At 41.9% G+C, this 23,595-nt stretch overlaps 1 protein-coding gene across 5 annotated transcripts in view; it reads right to left on the bottom strand.

Moving 5' to 3' along the window:
- Positions 1–5,740: 5,740 nt before the first annotated feature.
- The window catches only part of SPTBN1 (spectrin beta, non-erythrocytic 1), a 212,672-nt gene continuing 194,817 nt past the window's right edge, over positions 5,741–23,595 (bottom strand). For 4 of the 5 annotated variants that reach the window (XM_077334177.1, XM_077334207.1, XM_077334184.1 and 1 more), the window contains 6 exons: positions 21,950–22,053; positions 20,693–20,756; positions 13,593–13,831; positions 11,495–11,668; positions 8,293–8,335; positions 5,741–7,141 (listed from right to left, as the gene is read on the bottom strand). In XM_077334177.1, the coding sequence (XP_077190292.1) occupies positions 6,926–7,141; positions 8,293–8,335; positions 11,495–11,668; positions 13,593–13,831; positions 20,693–20,756; positions 21,950–22,053 (840 nt within the window). In that variant the 3' untranslated portion in view covers positions 5,741–6,925. Of the gene's footprint in view, positions 7,142–8,292; positions 8,336–11,494; positions 11,669–13,592; positions 13,832–16,669; positions 17,820–17,923; positions 20,757–21,949; positions 22,054–23,595 lie in introns of those variants that run through there. The other variant, XR_013230365.1, reaches the window with a different exon arrangement.

The following is a 23,595-nucleotide window of genomic DNA, read 5'->3' on the forward strand; positions in this document are numbered from 1 at the left end:
AATTCCAGCAATAAAGTTCAGCTAGTTGCCTTCTTGAGGTTGCATGCAAGATCAGATCTGAATACCATGACCTGTTGAATTTGCATTCAGAAGTTCATATTTTACCTAAGCAATCTGTCTCAGCAACACCATCGAACTATTTGGGCATCCACCACACTTGCCTCAGTAATGTATGAATTGGGGTTAAGATCCAATGAAACTAGCAGTAATGGGGAAACAAGCTAGGCAAATAGGGTGGGTCAGTAAAATGTGAAGGTGGAACTTAAAGGTCTTAACTGCTGTACTGGCAAAAGTCAACAGCCTATTTCATAGAATCAGTCTACATATACAGCCTCTCTTTAACATTTGTACTAAGAGTTGTTGTTAATCCTAGGCAGACATATTGGGACCCCAACCTAATCTGTATCTAAAAGATGTAAAATACAGGACACAAGTATTTGTGTCCTGTATTTATTATATTATATAAATATATTATATATATATATAATATAATATATATATTATATAATAAATATAAATAAAAATAAATAAATAAATTTATCATGTGGCAATTGTCTGCCGGCCAGAAGTTCTAGCTCTTTAGTGTTATTCAGAGTGCATCCCAAGGAGGCAAGCTAGAACTGCACCCAACAGGACACAAGTGCTCCACTGTTAAACAGTTCAAATCCAAAGATAACCTTTGGGGATGTTGAGCCAAAGGACCCTGTAATATAAAACACATTTATCTGAAAGGAAAGCATTTTGGCATCACATTTTCTCTTTATGAAAAAAACTGAAGCTGCTTTATGCTGAGTCAGACCACTTGTACATTTTGTCTGTTCTGAATGGCTGTATCTCCAACACTCAAGTGTCCTGAGCAGCAAAAGGTCTTTCCTAAAACCCGTTATCTGTTTTAAGTGGATATATGAAGAGTTGCATCTACTTGTAGAACATAAGCTCTATCGATGACTTCTAGATCTAAATTCAGTTGGCAAAACTGCAAATTCTGTGTTTTTGATGGGTGCTGTAGTAAGCATCCTATAATGTCATCCATACTACCCAAAGAAGTCACAGTTTACAATCATGTCATCCATACAGAAATCTGTAATTACTTATTAGATCAGATATATATTTAGATTAGATATTTCATTGCTTACACTAGTCAAGGAATATGTATAAGGTCTTTTCTGTCCTGTTTGAGCTTTTTCAAATCCTTCATTTATCCTTTATACCTAAGCAATGTGAAGTTCTTTGGTTAAATTATCTGATTATCCCATTTGTTCAGGATACTGTTCCTATAAACCAATTCCCCTCAAGCTGCTATTGCACAGTTGATTTTATTTAATGGAAGTAAATGGGAGTACAGGTAGCTTCGGAGACCCAAAGCACTGATTTGATTTCATGGCATTTGAAGTTCCCTACTATACAGTTGAGCTGCCAAAATATGGAAGATGTCAGGCTTAACTTTCCTGACCTGGATAACCAGGCAAGCTTGATCTCACCAGTCATCTCTGCCTAGTATTTGGATGAGTGACCTCCAAGCAGTGCCAAGGTGGTGACATGGAGACAGGCAATGGCAAACCATCTCTGAACATCTCTTGCCTCGAAAACTCTGTAGGGTCACCATAAATCAGACGTGACTCAGTGGCACTTTACACCATCACTAAGGCTTAACTTATGCATTAGTTTTCCAGTAGAGTTCTCAGGCAGACAAAATCTGTTGAGACTATCTTGCTTTTAGTTGCCATGTCTGAGTTAAGATGCCTTGTCTTTCCTCGTCTAGTCACATGCTAGTACCACTGGGAGATGCAGAATACAAAAGTTGATGCCTTATTTATCATACGGTTTGTGTAAAACAGAATTGTTCGGGAGGGTTATGGGGCTGTTGATGATGGAATGGTTCAGGGTGGATGCTTCTTTATAAAAACAACAGGGTTGTAATTTTTACCAGTGTTCATTGTATTATTTATTCTGCTCTGACAGCATGATCTTCCACTTTTGTAATTCCATTTTCTGCACTATTTGATGTATCATGTCTGATACCTTTCTCCTTTGTATTCCTGATGTTTGTAATCCTAGTCCTATGGCACTGACCACCTTACACTATCGGATTATACTGAGTCTCAGCAAGAAAAGTGAGCTATAAAATACCCAAAAGAATGAATGTGAAAACTGTAATTCTTTTAGATCAGGCTTTCTCAACCAGGGTTTTATGACACCATGGGATTTTATGATGGCCCTGGAAAGGTTCCCAAATGAGCAGGAGTTAGTTAATTATGAATATATTTTTTAGAATTTGTCAAACATTTATCTAGTGATATGACCATATATGTTTCCCAACCATATTCTGAATGATTGTGCCACTTCTGGAGTTTCTCAAAGCCTGAAGACTGTTTCAGGGGTTTCTCAATAGTAAAAAAAAGTAGAGAAAGGCTGTTTTAGATGCACCCAAGTAGGTCTGTGAAACCCAAATAGTAGATTAGTAGACAGTGTTCAAATTCTTGCTTGGAAGCACAATAACAAGGGCTGTAACATTGCTGAGTTTGTGTGGGCAGGAGCAATGGCATTATGGCAGGGACAGTCTGGTCCACAAGCGAGGGACAAGGGAACATCCACACTGAAAAAGCTGGGCATTGGTGCTTTAAGTTACTCCTCCTCTCTTTAGGTTTCTTGCCATTCTGCCACCTAGTTGCTAAAAGGGTTTTTTTTTTTAATTTACCAAAAATCTACCAGAAATCAAACTCCCATTTTTAAAACGGGAATTGCCATGTCATAAATTAAAAGCTGTTTTAACAAAGTATTAAATGAGTGAAACACAGCTCCAAGTGGTGTATTATATCACCTGGTCTGAAAATAAAAAAATAATAAATGAAATAAAATTGCACGAACCTTTTTGCCTAAGAAAATTGTGTCCAGTTTAAACCCCATTAGAAACCTTACAGTACTTCCTGAGGATTTACAAGGACCATGTTCTCTTCACCTCCTCTAGAAGCATGTTCCACATAATGGTAGCCACTATCAGAAAGGACAGGATTCTAGTAGATGCCAAATGTGCATCTTTACATTAGGGAATAAAAGAAGGTAGCAATGACTGGTACAGGGAGATATAGAAGATATGCAGCCAACATAGCATTCAGTACTTAATCTGATAAACAATAGCTTTTCTTTACCGCAAATAACATCAGTAAACCTTATAATGTCCAAAGTGACTACTCACCCACTACCTGATTGGCCCTCAACTGGAAATGGCCTGCCCTGGTGGTTTATCTCCAATCAGGAGGCAGCCCTCAGCCCGGAAGGGCTTAATCAGTTCTCCACCACCAATTTCCTGCTGGTTTCAGAAGTTTGCTGGATGGAAGAGGAGCTGGTCTCAGAGCATGCCCAGCTGCCAGTTAATTGCCCTGACCAGCTGGCCTCTTTCAACTCAAAGGACATGGTGGGGAGCAAGCCACTGCCCCCTGGGGCAGCCTCTGTGTGCCTTCTGGAGGTGGGAGGGCTGCAGGAGACCCAGAATACCCAGGAATAGCCTTTGCCCTGGAAATGTTTACTCATGAGTAAGTCATGTAAGGTTTGCAATTTGCAATCAGAGAAGGGAGGAATGCTTTGGGGTAAACCATCAGAGGTAATTGCAGCAGGTAAAATAATGCTGATGTGGGTGGTACTGGGAAGATGTAGACTTTCCCTTTCCATATGGATACCACCTTGGACTTCCAAGACCATCACAACAAAGCAAATTTGAAACCAATAGCATGGAAGTTGGGAAAACTGTAAATGGGGTACAGAAGCAGCATGAGCCCATGGGGATGTGTGGGGAGGGGAAAAATTGTTTCCCAGTAGCAGCTACCCAGTAGCACCTTCACAGAAGTTGATTTTTATATACTGCTTTTCACTACGCATAGGAGTCTCAGAGTAGCTTATAATCATCCTCCCTTTCTCTCCCCACAACAGACTCTCTTTGAGGTAGGCGAAGCTAAAAGAAACTGCTCTGTGAGAACAGTTTCTAGCAGGACTGTGACTAGCTTAAGGTCACCCAGCACGTGGAGGAGCAGGGAATAAACTCCAGCTCACCACATTAGCAGCCACTGCTCTTAACCACTACACCAAGTTGTACAAATTACCATTGCCTTAAAAAGATGTAGCTAAAGCACAGGCAGAAAATGCTGTAGCAGAAGGATGGCGTAAGTCATTTTTTACTTGTTTATTAACTGTTATGGGATTCTTTTCCTTTAAATTTGGACCTCTCAGCCAATGGCTTCTCAGAACAATCTAAGGAGGGAAACCCTCTGGTATTTCCTACATGGAGAGGTGATTGTGTGGTTAATAAGGTTTGCAATTTTAGGAGGAATGCTATGTCTTCTGTGTTTCCGGTGTGTGTGTGTGTAGGGGGAGTGCCACTCAGCCCCCATCCCCATCCCAAGCAGCCCTTTCCTCCAGAGGAATTGATCTCTGCAGCCTGGAGAGGAGGTGTCATTCCAGGGAAACCCCAAGTCCCAGATGGAGGCTTGCATCCCTGATCCTCCTGGGGCACAATGCCACTGAGACCTCCCTACCCAAGCAGCCCTTTCCTCCAGGGTAACTGATCTCTGCAGTATGGAATGGAGCTTTAATTCTGGGGTTTTTCCAGGTCCCAGCTGGAGGCTGGCATCCCTGAACAGTGGCAGGAAAGCAAGCCTCCAGTTGGGACCTGAAGATCCCACTTCTGGGGTTTCTTGAAAATGTCTCAGGGGTTTCTCAATGATAAAAAAGTTGAGAAACTTTTGACATAGAGGCAATAATTGAGAAACCCATTGTACGTTCTTTGCCAACCAATGTTTTCATGTTTGTAACATACAACTGATTTTTATTTACTTTGATATCAAACTGAAGAACATATAGACTGAAAGGTTTTCAGTTCTTAAAGCAAATTTTGCTATCGATTAAATATTTTAATTGAAGGAAGAAACTGTGACAAGTTTATGAATTGTTTATTGTTATTAGCAATTACTGCCTCACAGCATTTTTCTTTGTTCTCCACCTGGAACCTGGCATCCCTGCACTTCTATGGGATCCAAAGCCAGAGAGTTCTTCAGCCCTTTCATCTCCAGGAGCCTGGAGATGATTTGTCATTGCACAGTCCCCCCTGTGGTATGGCATTTCTCCTTTGGGAACAGCCATTTCTCCTTTGAGAGCTGATGTCTATAGTTTGCAGATGACCTCCAATTCCAGATTTCCAGGCCACACCTTGAGGTTGGTGACCCCTGGGTTAGGAATGTTCCTTGAAGTTTGGAGGTGGGGCCTCAAGAGTCTGGAGGGGGCAAGAGAAGGAGTAAAGGCTGCCCACCAGTCCCATGGGGCCCAGCTTGGCCTCTGCATTCATAATTTGCTCTTCTCCCCCCCATGCTTAATGCTTTTGCCATGTAGCCAGCCCCCAGGAAGGCCACCATGTAGGTGTGTATTCTAGTGCCTGTTGTTTCCCTAGGTGCAATGGACTTTGCCTCTAGTATACTATGAATTTCCAATGGAAAAAATCATTTGTAGGTCTTGTAGGGCCAGGGAAAGTTGCGAGGAAGGGAGCAAAGTATTCAAATTATATTGCTTTGATTGCCTGAGATTAGGAATCTTGCACAGTTTTTTTTGGTTGTTTCTATGACCTATCAAGAACATGTCAGAAAGGGGGGGAAACCGTATAAAATAATTTTTTGGTGTTCTTTCAGAATCATTATTTAGCATATTAAGAGGAAGGGGCTGCTATTGGGTGGGGAGGGAAGAAAGAATCTGAGTATTATTAGTTTTAAAAGCATTTAATGACATAGCATATATTTAACAGATAGGGTAAAAGTCTAAAGGTACAGTTCCATACAACCGAAAGCCAGTTCCAGTACTATCCTGACTACAGGCCCAGTCACTGAAAATTCATTCCTATTAAATGTCAATTTTGTTTTTGATTGTGCAGTAAGATGAAAATTGTTCATTACAATAGTTACAGTGACAGAGAAATGCACACTATGTATCAAAGAGCAAAGGTAATGTAGCAAAATTATAACACAGTGTAGCAGCAGACAAGCAAGTAACCATTGGAGTAACATTACTTTTTTCCAGTAAATGCTTCAGTTCCACTTTTACACTTAATCAATGATTTTAAAGGGTTTTTTATTATACATCTAGTCTTATTATACTTTTTACTAGAATTATCTGAAACATACAATATAATGTATTTCAGCAAAAAGAGAGAAAGAGAGAGAGAACAAGAGAGCTGAAATTACAGATTATTTAAAACTGTTATCAGTATGCTAAGTCCTTCGTTGTCCATACCAACATTCTTAACTGTCATCGCCAGATGCAGGAAAAAAGCGTCACGATCGTGTTAATAATAAACAGATGCCTGGATACAAATGGTTTTGGTCTGCAAGTTAATGCTGGGCTGCACTCAGTTACGGCAAAAGAGAATACGCTACCCATTTCATTAAAGGTTAGATTCGCAGTGGGGAGAATCAACTCATCAAGACTCAGTGCAACCACTTTATATGGAAGTGAAAAAAAGTGTACATTTGTCTCCGATGGGAGTGTTAACTTTGTAAGCACCGCTGCCTTGCATATCAATGACATTAAGGTATGGGGGGGGGAAGGGAGGGGGGTTGTTTTTCTTCCAAGACAGCCTCACAAAATTGAGGAACAGTTTAAATAGTAAGATCTAATCTACATTAACTTCATTTAAAAAAAAAAGAGAGAAAAGAAAAAAAAGAAGAAAAAACTGGTTCTCTCTTACACAGAAGCTGCCCAATGCACCTCAGACATTTGTAACTTTAGAATCTTTTTTGTGTTTTTTTTAAAATGCTCTATAAATAAAAAAAAATTAAATCACATTGAGGAACATTAGGCACAGAGAGTAATGTATTGGTTCTGAGCTTGCATGCTGGAATTCCACTGGAACGGTCGGAGAAGTGCAGCGTGTAGGATAGGTGGGAGTTCACTTCTTTTTCCCAAAAAGGCTGAACCGCTTCTCTTTGTCTTTCTCTTTGTCTTTCTCCCGCTTGCCGGGACTGGATTCACTGGTTATTGTAACGCTGGCTGGCAGGGTCTGGGCGCGGCTCGTTGCTGGGGTGCTCTGTGTGCTTGCCGACACATCGATTTTGTCTGAAGAGATTGCAGTGGTGATGGCCTGGATCCATGTGTTCATGTCCTCCTGCAAGAAGCAGTCATGTTACTAGACACAGACACACAGAACACTCTCTAGGGCTTCACTGGCTTCCCGGTAGTTTTTTCTTTTTTGAAAATGATTATTATTAATGTTTTATATGTGGATTTTTAGATGGAAAATTTGCAGAAAAGAGCTGATGAAGGAAGCAAAAATGGCAAGTTCATTTAAATGGAAGGTACTTCTGAATGGCGCCTGGAGTCTGCAAGCTGGAAATAGTATTGCAGCTTGAGACCTAGTGAAAAGATCCTTCCCTTTCTCACTATGCTTTTGGGCCACTAAAAGGGAGAACATAGGGAAAATTCTCAGTCAGGGTGGCAACCTGTCTGGAGCCTCCAGAAAAATATATCTATTACGAAAGAAGTGCGACAGACATACCTAAGGCATTTATTTCTCTTTAACGGGGACCCAAAGTGACTTTGGTTGTTGTGTGCTCTCCTCCATTTATCATCATCACAGCCTTGTGAGGTAAGTCAGACTGAGAGTATGTGATTGGGCCGAAAGTAGCTTTGATAGTAGAGTGGGGATTCGAACTCTGATCTCCCAGATCCTGGTCTGAAACTCTAAGCCTCTACACCACACTCGCTTCCTAAGTCCTGTTAGTAAGTCTTCTACACAATTCCCAATTAATGCAATGAAATCACAAAAGAGGGTTCCTAAATTCTTAAGTCCTGAATAGCTTGCAAACTCATCTTAAAATGGTATCACAATGTCATGATGTTCATTGGAAAGGAAGTTGGTACTTCCTATTGCCTTAAGCTGACAAATTCTGTATGAAGCACATGGGATAAGATAATCCAGCAGCCTTCCCTGAGTGCAGTGGTGCATAATGCATACACTGTGATTGAAACCTTTTGCTTACCAGACAGTACTGTGTTCCTTAATATAGAATACAGACAAAACCACTAGGTCCACAGGGGGAGGGGGGGAGGCATGGGCGTCAGCACTTGCGTGTGTGCACCTGCTGGTGCTCCGACACCCACACCTCCCCTCCCCCCCCCCCCGTGGCATGGCACTGGCTGTGTCGGGAGCGACCAGTTCGGGCACCAAAGCGCCCAACCCTAAATACCACAGCAACAGGAGTGCTAGTAGCGTTGTCACTATTGAAAACAACAACAGAAAAAGAGGCAGAAACTTACATCATCTTTGGCCTGGAAGAGGTACTCATTGCCATCAGTTAGCCTGTAATTCAGAACAAGAAGTTTATAGCAGATTAAAACATGGCTGTTCCCAACAATCTAGCAGGTGCAACAGCGATTACAAGTTTTGATCTTCTTGTGTCAACAATGCCAATCAGAACTCAATGTTGGTGTAAGAACCACCTAGGCCACCCCATACATATCACATACATCCTGACTGTCAGTAGTGCAAACATATCCTAGTTTGAGGTCTGGGCTAGCCTGCCACAGCATTAGGGAGTGCAGTGGTCCAACACAGCCTTAGGATTCTGTGGCAGAGATAGACATCCTGGGGATGCAGTTATGTATTTTTTAAGGATATTTTTATGCCACCTCTTCAGAGTCTTGTTGCATGCTTTTTATGCTGCAATCTAAACTCTGAAGGCAGCTCTGTGAGCCATTCCCACTATAACATTATCCATTTGGGGAGGGTTTTTGATATACATTGATTCCCAAGAAAACCACTACATGCAGAGCTACTCCTGGATTATCAGGACATCTACATAGTCCTGCCAAATTTATGCATAGAAGATGCAGCTTACAAACATGTCTGGTCTGTCACATTTTGCACCAGCACAGAATGCAGTACTGGGTACAGAATTCAACTTCCTGAGATCCTCTGCTTTAATTCTATTGATCCTAGAAGTACTGGGGTGGGGGAGGGGGGAGGCAGAATTCACAACATCAATATATCTCTCCCTCTGGTTCAACCGTAGGATGGTTATATTCCCCAGGTGGAGGGTAGGGGCTGAGTTTACAATAATGGCTTGGGGAAAAAAAGGTTGAACCCCTCTTATTATGACAGTGATCCAAATCAGAACCACTTTCAGTGAATAAATAAATAGAGGGATCTTCCCTCAGCCCCCACCCCTCACAATGCTGGTTCACTTAGTCTGTGACAGATACATTTGGGTCTCACACTAGTGATATTATTTTTTCTCCCTCTGAGACATCTGGATGTGGAAACCCTCACATTTTCTCATTGCAAGACTACACTGGACTGCTATTAATAATGCATCGAAATAATAATAAAAAGAATACGACAATGTGGAAAGTCACCAGTGAATCACACTGCTGGAGGCTCTGGCTTCATGGAGGGATACACAGATTTCTCCAAAGCATTAATTGTCTCCTCTTTCAGTGGGCTGAGCACTCTCAATCTCTGCACTATTTTAAGAAGACAAATAACCCCTCCATTGTTTCTTTGTGTCCAATAAGCTACTTAGATCACGGTTACTTTGCTTTGCATTGCCCCTTTACAGCTAATGTGATACTGAACCACTTTTTGCAAGGCAACTGGAGGAGGACTCATTTTTAACCTTCTTACTGACCATTGAAAAATTAGCTTATTGAATTGCCACTTGAAGATAAAGGGGGCAGGGAGGTAGAATGGAAACTGACTCTGAATGGTTGAATGCACATAATGAACTCCTGGGCAAAATGGGAATGTTGGAGAGTGTCCTTCCTCTAAGACCAACTTTAGCAGCCAGGTGTGACAAATGGTTTCAAGTTCTGCCCTCCAAGAGCCAAATGGTGGATTGGAATGTGAAAGGGGGTGGGGGGGCATTTGGCAGTTAAACTGATGGCCAACTGGCAGAATTCGGTGTAGCTGAATTTGGTGGGAGAAAGGCTCGGAGGTCTGTGGTTAAGCTAGGCTTTCCTTCGGGGCTCGAAATATTTTGAAGATAGGTAGGTTTTGTGTGCTGTTCTTGTAAAAATCTCAAGTTAGAAGTCTTTCTGTTCCATGTTGTAAGTCTGAATAAGTCAAACAAGAATCCTGTTTTGTAACAGTTACACTTTCTCAGGATACAGCTCTCTGTAATACTGAGAGGACTGAAGAAAACAAAACCAAAGAAACAACCAAACTACGCATACCATAAAAATAAATCTAGCTGTTTTTATTGAGTGTACTGCGTGATTCCTTCAAGGCGTAGGTGAACAATTACTCAAGTGAATGTTTGGTGGTACTAGCCTGGCAGGTCCCAAAAGCCTCAATTATAAAATGTTTAAAATTATAAATAAAAAGAAAAACAAGGTTGTAGGCTGTGAAATTTAAGTTCCTAGTTTCTGAGAAGGGGTGTCTTACCTCCAGCACTTATCAGAAAGGTAGCAAAATGGGGTCAGTCAGACAAAGTTTGTGGTTTTTGCAAGCTTTCCTACATAATTAACAAAATATACTTCCCCTTTCTAGTGTGGGATAATAGAAATATAGCTTTCAAGTATGAAATGTTGCTGGTTTAGGAATGTGCCAAGGAGCCATCATTAAGATGATTCTAGCATCCTTTAACACTACCTTCTTGTAAGAGAGGTAACTCTGCCCGTTAGGGTGGGCAGAACAATTGCAATGAGAACCTGGCCAATCAAGTGATGTCACAATCATTTAAGGATGATATACAGACCAATGGAAATGAGTGCACTGTAAAGTAACAAGAAAGGGAAGTTTTTAAAGATCCATGCCAGGCTTGCTGGGATGAAGTTCTGTGAACTGGGTCTCCCTATATTTGCAAATATATATATTTTACTTTTGCTTCATCAGGGACTCTTCTCTGATTATTTTGTATTTCTTATTTTAATTGGCTCTGCTGAGTCTTGCACACAGAAACAGGTTTGTCACCAGGGAATACTAAGCATACTCTAGGCTGTATGGAATATTATTAGCAGTTGAAGATCAATTAAAAGAAAAAGAAAAGAAAGCAAAGAGGGATGGGGAAATTGGCCTGTTCAATCCCCTAAGAACATGTAATATCTAGCAGGTTTGTGTTAGAGGGGTAGTCAACCTGTGGTCCTCCAGATATTCATGGACTACAATTGTAGTCCATGGACATATGGAGGACCACAGGTTGACTACCCCTGATCTAAATGATTTATCCCTTTGTAATTCCTTGGCATCCTGAACTTGTGATGCCAATGTGAAGAGCACAGAGAATTACAGCTGTGTTACTGATAACAGCAAAATGGAAATAATACTGCCCCAAATTAGAAATTCAGTGGGTTTGTTCTTGATCATCTGTCCTACACACATCACAGAAACACTGGGCTTTCTTGGAAGACAACACTGATGTGGACAAGGTTGATAAGTAATTATATAGGGGGGATCGATGCCATCTCTATCAGAAAAGGAGGTAATTTCCACATAAACCCTCAAGATAAACCAGGACCTTACCGTAGCTTGAACACATGCTTTTTCTTCTTGTATTCAACTGCTATTTCACAGATGGCTTCTTTCAGACTCACAGGAATCTCGCTGTGGTAGGGGATGCCTGAGGAAGCAGCTTTTGCATCTTTGTAAAAGCCCATCTCTTGGTTGTTAATCACGCAGTACACATTATGCCAGGATCTTTGAGAAAAGGAAAACAACAGGATGGAAGTAAGATCAGTCATGAATAAGCTAAATGACGTCAGCTTTTGTTATACCTGTAGTTTTAAATAAGCAAATAAAGACAGCTGGGATAAAAATACTTTATATTGAGAAAGTAAGGTGTGCGATTAATTTCAGACAGTCCAAAAAGTACCCAAATCAATGTTTTTTTTTTGACAAATCTGGTCCAAATTGCATTTCCCCTTAAGTTAACTTAGATTTGGCCTTGTAGAGATCAGGCAATTTAAAAGGATCAAAATTTTCTTTCCCCATCTATTCTATCGTCTGGGGAGGGGGTTGAGGTAGAAGCACCAAATTTGCAGCATAGCTTCAGAAGCCTCTCCTCAAAAGAATCCCCAAGTTTCAAGAAGATTGGACGGGGAGTCCAATTCTATGAGCAACCAAAGAGGGTGTTCCCATCTGACCTTCACTGTTTCCAATGGTGAGGGGAAAAAGAAACAAGAAGAGAGATTTCACATCTGCCCAGAGAAGCTCTATTATAACAACAACAATAAACAATATATCTAATTCTCAACATGGCAGTCTCTGGATATTCAGAAACTGAAGTCATGAACAGATCTTTTGACAAGCCTGAAAAATACAAGAATATATAAGGTAGCTTTCATAAATGTAACCAGACTTATTTATTTGATGTATTTACCGCCACTCCCAGACTAACCGGCTTGTGGCCGTTTACAATTATAAAATGCCTAGCTAGGCTTTCCTCTCCTGCTGCCTGGTTTAAACCAGAAGGCAGGAGAAGGCACTGCAGAACTGCATGGGCAGGGAGCTCTTAACTCCCCGCCGACTGAGCTGATCTTGGGCTGGCATCTCAAGCTGAGGCAGTGGGGAACTCTTCTCCAGTCCCTTTAAAGTTTAAAAGGACTGCATAAGCCTGCCTGACAAACAGCTGAAAGGCAAGAGCAATTCTTTTTCAGAATTCCCCGAGTTTTCCCAAGTCAACTTGGATATATTTGGGAAGCTGACATATACTCGAAAAATACCTATAAGGGTCAGTTAGATCCTAATGCACTTCCCTAATGCAGAATACAAGTGTCTTTATCAACTTCATGAAAACAGAGAGAGTGGTTGTTTAGTGGGCCTTCTTAGACTAGGAATTTCACCATGAAGAGGCTGCTACTGAAAATCCTCTGCTTCCTGTATACATTCGGCAGATCACATTGTCACAAAACATTTGAAATTTGGCCTCTTTTCATGAACTAACTGTTCATACAATAAGCCCTTGGCACATGGCTCTATGCTATCTCAACGGCTGGTGTTAAGTCACGGCAAGTTACAAACCTAAAAGGTTGAGCAGCAGCAAATAGGTATAAGTAAAAAAAATTAAAATTAAATATTTATTACAATTCATGTGCACATATAAAAGTTAAAAACATCAATGCATATCACGCTCTATTGCACAAACCCAAAAAACATTTTGACACATGGATAAATGACCAAATAATCAAATGTGTTTCAACCTCGCTTGGGGGATTAAGTCACTGCAAGCCATCTTTGTTGACAAAGGTCATCCCACCTGACACCACTGACTCAACCCCATATTATCTATGCTGACAGGCAGTGGCCCATCCCACTCCTGCTTGAAGACCTCCTACTTGAAGATAACTGGGGTTGAACTTTGGACCTTGTGAAGGCTAAGGAGGATGTGAAACTCTGAAGCAAGAAGCCCAGGGGCATAATGCTACTTGAAAGTACCACACAAAGTCAATTATTGAGAATACTTGTCTAATTCCTGTTGCCTGTCTCACCATGCACTGTGTCCAGGGTTGGACAGGAGCGAGAACTCGCCACAACAATATTTTTAATTGTTTTATATTTAGGCAATGGGATTACGACTCATATTTATTAACTGATTGTCCTATTTCCATGCAAACTACAATACCTGTTTGATGCTTTCTTGTTGTGTGACTCCCACTCGTGTTTGCGATGCAAGAAACCCTCCATTTGAGCAGAAGGTATCTCTTGCGTTTTGGCTGGGAGTGTGGCAGCAGTTTGAGCCTGAAGTCCCGTCTTAGCTTTGCGGTCCGCGGTTGGGGAAGGAACTGGACTCGTCTCTTTGGAACTTGTCCGTTGGTCCGTAGCTCCATTGACCATTTCATTGGCTTCCCTGGTTTCTCCCATCTAAGCAAGAAGAGCAAACAACAAAACCTACATTCAGTAATAAGGAACTGAAAAGCCATTTACTGAGATGAAAGAAAATCTAAATGTGCATTTTCAAAACTTACACTCTATATGCAGAGCAAGGTAGCCACGTAAAACTACTCTTACACCCCACAGGGGAACAATAAGGACAAAGGAATTAGAAAGTATCAGTAAATTAGTACCCAATGTATAGATGTGAATAAACTGGGGTAGGAGAGAAGATAAAACCACCTGTGAGAGTTTTACTGTACTTGGCTCTGCTAGACAAATCCATAATAAGCCATGATCCAGCAAACACAATCCATACATGCAAGAAGGATTTCTCCATTAATGGCTATGGAGAATTCCAGTGCCCCATTGAGTATGGGGCTCTGTGATTCTGTAACTGGCAGTGGAAAACTCTCCATGTGGAAGTCCCCAGATGGTGGCCATATTCTTTAATTGTATGCATATTTTACTGCTCATATATTGCAACAGTAAGAATCTTACTTCTTTGAACCAAGAAAGAAAAAAAGGCATTTGTTCACATCAGCCTTCTTTGATACATTGATTAAAATCACTGTTGAATCAAAAGCAATAATTTAAGAAATGTATTCATCCAGCGAAAGGTTACTGTCACAAGAAAACCATGATTGGTCCCAAAACTTGAGATCAGTTTCTGCAAATGCTGTTTCTGCCTTGCTGCCTACCCCACCCCCAGCATAACAACATAATCAGAAGACAACATGCAGGCGTTAGGAAGAAAAGAGGGCAACATGCTTTTCATCACCCTAGTTACAAATCTGGATCTTGAAAGGCAGGCAAAGTTAGAGGGAGAAGTAAATAGAATGCAATAGGTCAAAGGTCAAACTGTCAATTTCTTTCAAAGTCTCTAGTGAACTTTGGAATTGGGTGAATCAGATTGTGTGTTAAAGGAACTGGGAAAACACTACAACCACTCAACATCACACGTCTATTTACCCCCAAACAAAGATAGAACCAAGCCTTTGGCCATCACTCGCTTTCTCAGTCGCGTTGCCCGTTGTACTGCAACTGAAGTGCCTAGAGGGGGCAGCTCTGATCGGCCACATTCTTGACGTCTTCAGCAGCCATTTCACCCTCAAATCATTTTAAATCAGAATCCTGAAAGCTTTAATCTGTCGCAATGCCAGCTTAGTCCCAACTCGGGATCAATACATTTATCAACGGATTTGGGCTTTTAACTCTATGCCAAGGGGAAGCCACTGGTAGCAGCCCACAAAGGGTTACACAACCGGAGAGTGGAGTTATTATTAGCGAGTTACTAAAGCCCAGCGCTGCTCAGTGCTTTAGTAGTAGATTACAAGCATACTGTGCTGTTCTTACAGGGAGGACAAGCAGAGACTTATAAAGGGCACAAACATTAAACGACATTTCCACTGCTCTGACTGGGTTTGGGATAACTGAAAAGCAGTTAATTATTATCTGGGAAGCTGTAAATTTGTCGGTTGTTTTTGCAAGTATTGTGTCTGATTTCCCTTCCCATGGTAATTTCCCTTCCCATGGTTTATCTGTATGTTTGCCAACCTCTAAAGACATGCAGAGTTCGATCAGCCTCAATCTTTCTTCCTTGCTAATACTAACAGCAGACAATTGAAAAAGTCTCTGTTTTCAGTCAGCATATAGATCAATTATCATTTGTCTTCAAGTTATACTACTTTGCATCATTTATTCCAGAATTTGAGGATATACATAGGATTATATTGGTTTTTTAAAAACAACTTCTAGTATTTGATCTAAATATGTGAGTAATCCAAAATTAAATATACCTGCACTGGGTTTAGAGGGAAAAATTAGCTTAAATCCAGATTCTGCAGCTCAGTCAAGTAATTTCTTCCCAGCTTTAGTTTCTTAACTTGCACTGGGACAAAATCTCTCTCTGTATTTCCCTTATTCCCAATCCACTCAATTTCATCATCAACCAATTTTGAGTAAGGACTGTCAGTTCTGGAACTCTTACCAGGCACTTGTACTGGTGTTTAACTTCCAGCCTGCTCATAAAATGTCCTAATAACTCAGAAGACAACCCAAAGTTTCAGCTGATCAGAAGTTTTGATAAGTGGCACTATTACTTAATTGGTGCTTATTCCACCTGGATGGCTGGGAGTGGGATATGAAAAGACACTATGGGAATGTAGGCTTAGGTTGAGATTAAGGGAAGAAACCGGTTTAAGAGCAGTTAAACACTGGAAGCTGGAGGTTCCAGGAAACAATGAGAGCTCACCGAATCTACTTTCTTGAAGATATGTCATGAAAGCGTGGGTGGCCAGATGTCACAGATTGTACCAGGCTGGAGAATGTTTAGGGAGACCTATGGGACTATTTCGACCTAAAAATGTTGACCTGCATTCTGTACCATCTGCCCCATGGAGAATATATTGTGCATGTGAACTCTGGAACCAAGAGACAGAAGTTCTGAGCTGGGTTCTCATGGCTCTCCCTTTCCTGTAGGGGAGCAATCGAGCAGTCATGCCCTGTAGAAGACAGAGAGCCAGACACCCAGTCATGGAACAGGAACTGGTTCATCCCAGAGAACAAAAAATTCAGGGCCATGTAACCAGCTACTGAGTAGCCCAAAGTCTGGTTGCCTGCACTGCAGCAGGAAGGGATTGAACCAGTACAGCACAAGATGGCTGTGGATCTAGATCTAGATCTTATTTCTGTGCTATCATCTTAATAAAAAATGAACATTCCTGCAGCCTGTTTTCACAGGTGTTTCCCAATAGCAAACATAAAAAGGGAAAACAAATATGTATGCAAATAATGCATGATGACACACATGGAAGAAAAAAAGGAACAAAGAGCTAAATAAACTTTAATGGAAACATGCTTTGAGCATGCAGAGACAATACCATGGGTGACAATTGTTAATAACAAACAACAGATAAACACAAGCACATTATGAATACACATTTTGTCATTGGGCGATTAAATGCAAGTCAATTTAGTGGCTGTTCTTGAGGTATTTAAATCCTGGCCATAACATGCAACGTGGCAGCGGACGATGTGACTTGAAATACCCCTTTGCTTTTCAAAGTGCATGAATCCACCCTACATTCAGTTTATTCCCTTGAGCCTCTTCAGCATAAGCAGAGGCATGAAAAGGCCCATGCAAAGAAATTACAGCCTAGAAATTGCTTTGTGAGATAACAATTTGGAGATACAATTTTTACTACAAATATAGGCCACGATCCCTAGAGAAGAGTACTGTAACTGCCTCACTGGCTGAGACTTTACACATTTTTCTGGTTTTTGTACTGAATGCTAGCCAAAATCAGAAAATCCAAAATCTATTAGGCATTCATGGTTTTAAGGCAAAATAGATCAGAATGCTCCCTTTACTATTCAAATGTCAAAAAGGCACTTCTGTGATTCCTGCACATTTTAATGCACTTTGAGGGGCAGAGACCCAACAACTAGTTGTAGAAGAAGCACCAAAACATGTAAATACATTGATAGGGAGAAATCTTTTTTAAAAAGCATTAAGAAGCTATCTGCTGATATCCTGACGAGAGAGAAAAAAAGAGAAACATGCATGATGATGTAGAAAGACAAGTTTGCAAAAGAAGTATAAATAGTACTCTCATTTCTGATCTCACAAATTTCATTAATATATGCTTTGTAAATCTGAGCTTTGCTAGTACACCCTGTATCGACATAACAAAGAACATCAGATTTATTACACATAACTTTGGTAAAGTAGAGGGCTAAGAGCTGATCTTGGGGGGAGGTGATGAGCACAATGTAAATACATTCAGGGAAAAAACATGGCTATAAAACAAAATGAAGCAACAGTCACAGAAACTGCACTTAGTGCTGATTACTGTCAATACTCTCGGGGCAAATAGAACATACTCGTCGTGTCACCTCTGGTTGTGAAAGCAAGAAGAAAATTTAAAGGATGAACAATCTATAATGGGACATATCCACAAGACCAGGGGTAGTCAACCTGTGGTCCTCCAGATGTTCATGGACTAAATTGTAGTCCATGAACATCTAGAGGACCACAGGTTGACTACCCCTGCACAAGACCACTTAGCGGGAATTAGTAACCTTGTTTTAAACTCTGTGTTTATATAAGATTTGGTGGTTTCCATTATACGTAGCCAATGGGTAATAGTGTGCCTCACTTGTCCTCACGGTGGGCAGGGCATGCAACCTTCACGTCAACTTTCTTCACCTATGGGTATAACTATATTGCAAACTTTTAATAGTCTTACAGCAGTTGAATTGTCAAGGTTTTTCCCCCAAAGAATCCTAGGAGATACAGCTTGATGAAGGTACTGAGAACCTGAAAAATCCCAGACAGAATGTTCCCCAGAATTCCCTGGTAAGAAAAAACAGCTGTTCAGTAGTGGTTGAAGTGTAAGGCTTGGATGAGTGGAAACTAATAGTGCAATTCTAAACAGGATCTAAATCCACTGAGGCCAATGGGCTTAACGTAGAAAGGTGTTACTTAAGAGCATCAAATCTCCAGTCAACGTTAAGACATATTGAATGGACTTGGGCAAGGGACTGTCTCACAACTTAACCTCTCACACAGACCCCCACAACATATATGCTGCCTTGAGATCCCTGAAGGTGACTTACAGGGGGAGGATGGGTTCCTGCCCCCTCGCACTTTTTCTGCCCCAAAATAGCACCAGCAGTCAGTAAACAACCCTCCCCACCTTGCCATTGTGGTCTTATGCTCCTGCAGCACTCTTGAATAGCTTTCCAGGGCACTGGAAAATGGAGATGTGTCCCTGTGGTGAATCCAGGGATAGTATTACAGTTAGATGTGCCCCTTGGTAGCAATTTTGCATTGGCTGCTGTGTAATTTAATTAAGATGCTGACCCTATGAAAAGTCACACGGAGGAAGCTCTTTTTGCTTACCAACATTGCATTTAAATTGCACCATAAACTTAATGCTCAGAGATTTCAAACAGACTCCATAAAGCAATCCTGAAAGTGGAAGCTTAAGTATGCACCACCAGGTATTTTTGGGAACCCTACCTCTAACAACCCTCTGGGATGGACTGTTTTGCAGAAGCGAATTCCATCTTTCTCTTTTGCTTTTTACTCATGACTATCTCCCCCATTCTCTTTGAGTGCAATTCCTATTTCCCTTTGATAACTTTGACACTAATACATAATCCTATTTCCCTCCCTCCTTGACAGTTCTCATCTTCCACTTCCAGTTGGGGAGTGAGAAGGGAAGAACTGAAGCGACTGATAAAGGCAAGCTCCCTTTACAAAAAAAAAAAAAGAACCAGCCAGTCAAATGAAAGATGGCATCGAGTTGGTCCTCCGATCCATGTGTCCCTTAAAACAACACCACAGATATTTCCTGCTCTCTGGCCAGTGTGTGGGGAGGAGGATACAGGAGTGTATAGGTGATGTGTGAGTAGATAAAAGCATGGCAGGAGGCATTTCTCTCTTTTTTCTCAACATGCACGGACAAACATGGTGGGGGCAACACAAGCAGTGAAAAGAAATACTGATCTTCCAGATCTCTTCTGGCTTAATTTACTTGGCACAATAGAAAGGCAGGAATGGAGTGGTTTGTTATAATATAAACAGGTGTCCCTATTGTCTGGGATTTTAAAACATTTTTTGAATGCAATTTCGGTGCTCTTGATTTCACTGACATTTGTACTATTTCTGAAATTGTGGCGCACCAGTCACCCTTGCTGTAGTAAGTATTGTTCAAGTGCAGATTCTCCCTTTTCATGTGATTGTTTAGCCTCATACAATTTGCTTGGACCATCCACACACACCCCAAGACATGACTGATCCACCCTGAGCTGGATGTTTTTGGACAAACCCCACTGATTTAAATGGGGCTTCTGTGCTTCTGCCTCAGAGAGCTGCTGCCAGTCAGAGTAGACAATACTGATCTTGATAGACGCAGCATCTGACGGCAGCTTTGTGGATTCCAGTCTTTGCGTTCAACAGGATGGATGACTGAATCCTATATCTGTTCACTGTTGCCAATCACTGTGATCTCCCTATCAATCAACTGAGTCACTACAGGGTACTTGGGAATAGCAGGACCAAGGGAGAGGCAAACTTGCAAAGTTAACAAGAAACCAAAGATGAAGGTCATGGCTCATTTTTGGAGTATCCATGCTATTTAGCTTTATTGTTGGCTTGTGGGTTCAGGTTGTTTGGAATGTTAAACAATTTTTTAAACCTCTAGGCTTTTTTACTCAAGATGCAGCTGCTTCTCCCCTCCCTGCATTGTACCCTGCCTCTCCCCTCCCCAACCTTGTCTACCAGACTCCCCTCCCATCAAGTTGTGATCATTTGCTGATAATGCTGCTGGCTCACTAGCATGGCTACACTTCAACCTGTTAGCATAGCTCCAAGTGTCATACCTGTCAGGCTTTACTTCTTGTCTTCCTGGTGAGGAAATCATGACCTTTCAGTGTACCCACTTAAAGGGGGATGGCTTTAGCTGAAAAAATCTATGAATGCAATGACAAACTCACAACCAAGAGCATAACACAAAAGTGTTGTCCCAGTGCAACTGAAAACATTCAAAGTATCAACTATTAAAATCGAGTGATATACAGTTAAAAAAAAGTGGCTTGTTGGGTATGAGTGCGTGTGATGGCTGTTAAATAAAAGTTGGATGAATGAGCTGGAGATGGGGGGGGGGAGGAGAAACAATAAAGGGAATTCTGCAGGCAAACAAATCAAGGAGAAACCGAAAGAAAAGCAGCAAGCAGCCTGCGTGTGACTGTGTGGTTTCAGAGTCCAGACCGAGGCCGATCACTAGAAGTCCATCTGCTATTAAAGTTTTTGTAGTTTTGGTAGGTTTGGGAGCGGTAACTAACCCGGGGAGATTCCTGGTCTGGTGGCAAACCATTCTGGGAGACCTGTTCTCCTATTGTGCCATCCCTGCGGAAAGAGAGAGGGGGAAGAACACAACAGCAGTACATTAGACCAATTTTCACACACGAGCTCATTCACAGCATATCTGCCAAAGAGCCCCAGCACATTGCAGAAGACTTAGCTCTGGGGTATGCTCAGTTAATATGTGAGTCTTGCCAGGCCTGTTGGAGTTCACAGCTGCCCAGTGAACTGAGAATGTTGCTCAGCACACAAACATCCAGCGCTCTCATGCATCTGCGCTCTGAAGGGGGAAAATTGGTAGTGGCAGGCCAGTTATCTCTCAGGAAAGCTCCTCTGCCATTACTGACCTTCTCATTTGAAGAAGAACTCCAGGGGGTTCCCTAGAGCACAGGTAAAAATCCATTGCATTGGATTCCATCAAGGCAATTTTCCTGCTTAGTGTTACAAATGTCACTGCCTGCACAAGTCCCGACATGGAGCCTGAAAATTCTTTTATCAGCCATGATGGATCTCAACAGATGAGACAGATTTCCTCAGGGAGAACCAGCCTCTTGTGAGCAAAGGCACAAGTTCTTTTGTGAGCCATTCCTGTAGTATGGCTCCGGACAGTGCAGACAGTAGGGGACCAGCTTTGCCTCCCCTCAGTTCAGTGTTCTCCTGGGCCACACCTTAATCCTCTCATGTCTATGTAGAATTCTGCTGCCAAGATTGGTTTTCCCTCCGGAAGATGTAATGCCCTTTCCCAGATTCCTTTGCAGGCTCCTTGTCCCTCCAATATCCAGCCCCAAATCCTTATTGTTACCTGCAAAGCAGTCCTTGGGTTGTGCTGTCCCTTATGCTTGAATCTGCTCCCCCCAGAACTGGGGTGGTGTCCTGTCCCCATTTTCTTCCAAACCCTTCCACAATGTGCATCTCTACTAACACACTGATTGACCTCGCCCCTTAGTCTTTGCTTCTGTCCAAAGACAGTCTCAGGTACCTCTAACTGAATTACATGTTTGTCACCCTTGCGACTTCTTTCTGCTCCTTGGCTATCTCTCCCATGGCTTCTATTTAGACTGTATGCTTCTCAAAACACAACGTTCCATTTTGCTTCTGCTAGTCTGCAAAGGGCTTTGGTTCACAGGTAGGCAATTTACTTGTCCCTTTTTAGCAGGTTTCCAGGCTTTGCACTCATACTCTTCACGGAATCATCTCTTCATTTTCTGTTGCCCAGTCCAGATACCTCACACACTTACCGTTGCTGCATCTCCTCTCCAGTCTTGGGGCTTGGCTCTGGAGAAGGAGGCTGCCTCTTCCGCTCTTCCTCCTCTTGCTGTCTACGTACTTCTAACAATTCCAACTGCAGGGATTAATGAATGAGAGATGCCATTTTAAAACCCACATTCTTCAACTTCCCCTTATTACTGAGGCCAGAACTGTTGGCCAAAGCAGTAAGCCAGCCAAGAGCAGAAGGAGAAGACGTGAGGACCTGTGACCAGCTGGGGACACCCAGTGGAGGCAACACCAGAAGGGATGGAATTGCGGCGGAGGAGGGCTTAACAATATGGCTGTTACCCAAAAAGGAGATGAACAAACCTAGCTCCTTCCTGAGGATTACAAGAAAAGCAGACAGGCTCACTCTGAACAGGGGAATAGTCAGCATTTTAAAGCCAGGAACATATTAAAAGTGTAGTAAAAACCACCACAGGTCTAACAACTTCTGAGATTCAAAAAAGCACCAGTTGATGCTGGTGCTCTAGGAGTAAATCACTTTCACTCTGACAAAAACCTGATGGTTTTGAGTGCTTATGAAATGGAGCAGGGAAGTGAGGTTAGCCACAGACAAGGGAGCCATACTCAGGGGACTCTGTAGGAATACAGGGCGAAAAAAGAGTTTGTGAATGATGCGTGGGCGGGGCACTTGCCCTGCCGGTCCCCAGCCTAAAAAAGGTTGGGGACCACTGTCTTAGGGGACACAAAATGGCGTTTGAAGTTGAATAGTGGTAAAAAGGAAGTGGGGGAATGCAGAAATTAACCTATAGCTCCTAAGTCTTCTAATATTCTAGAAAGAGAGAAATTTTCCACATTGATTCAGTATCAGATTCCTCAAATGTCTTCCAACATGGAGTAAAAAAACCCCCCAAAACATGTCTAGTATGTTTATAATACAGCAGAGCTCCCCAAGGTTTTTTTGTGCCTTTTTAAGAATTCTGAGATGGGGCAGTGGGTACAATCACAAAATGGCTGCTGTGGTAGGCACAGCCAACAACAAAATGTTATTGAGTGAGGCCCTGTGGGGCAAAACCCTTACCCACTTTCTAAAAGCACTTGGCAGACACCAAGAAAGGTGTCAGTGGGTGCCATGATGCCCCCTGGCACCGCATTGAAGACTCCTGCAACATAGCCTGCTTGTTTAATGAGCTTTACAAGCATTACGGAAGAGCTGAGGGCCCTGCGGGAATTACCAGCATTCCGCAGGGTCTGTAAAACAGAGCTCTTCCGCCAGGTCTACGGTGAGGAGGATCAGCCCCCCCCCATGAAATCTGGCGGTAGTAAGTGAGCACTAGTTTTTCCATCTCCCTGTAGCTGAGGTGGCGGAGACTCGATGATTAGTATTGCCATCTATTGCTGTTATTGTTGTTATTGTTAATTGGTTATTGTAATTTTATGTGATTGTTATGGATTTTCAGGGAGGGGTTTTTATGTGAGCCGCCTCGAGCGTTCGGGGGTAGGCGGGATATAAATAATAATAATAATAATAATAATAATAATAATAATTATTATTATAATTATTATTATTTCAGGATCACTCTCAGTAACTTGGTTGAGTTGGTCAGTTTGATTCACATTCCATATTGCAGTGGCTGTGGGGAGAGTCTGTGATTTAGTGGTTTGCCTTATG

This window comes from Paroedura picta, chromosome 1 (assembly GCF_049243985.1).
Source record: "Paroedura picta isolate Pp20150507F chromosome 1, Ppicta_v3.0, whole genome shotgun sequence".
NCBI lineage: Eukaryota > Metazoa > Chordata > Lepidosauria > Squamata > Gekkonidae > Paroedura > Paroedura picta.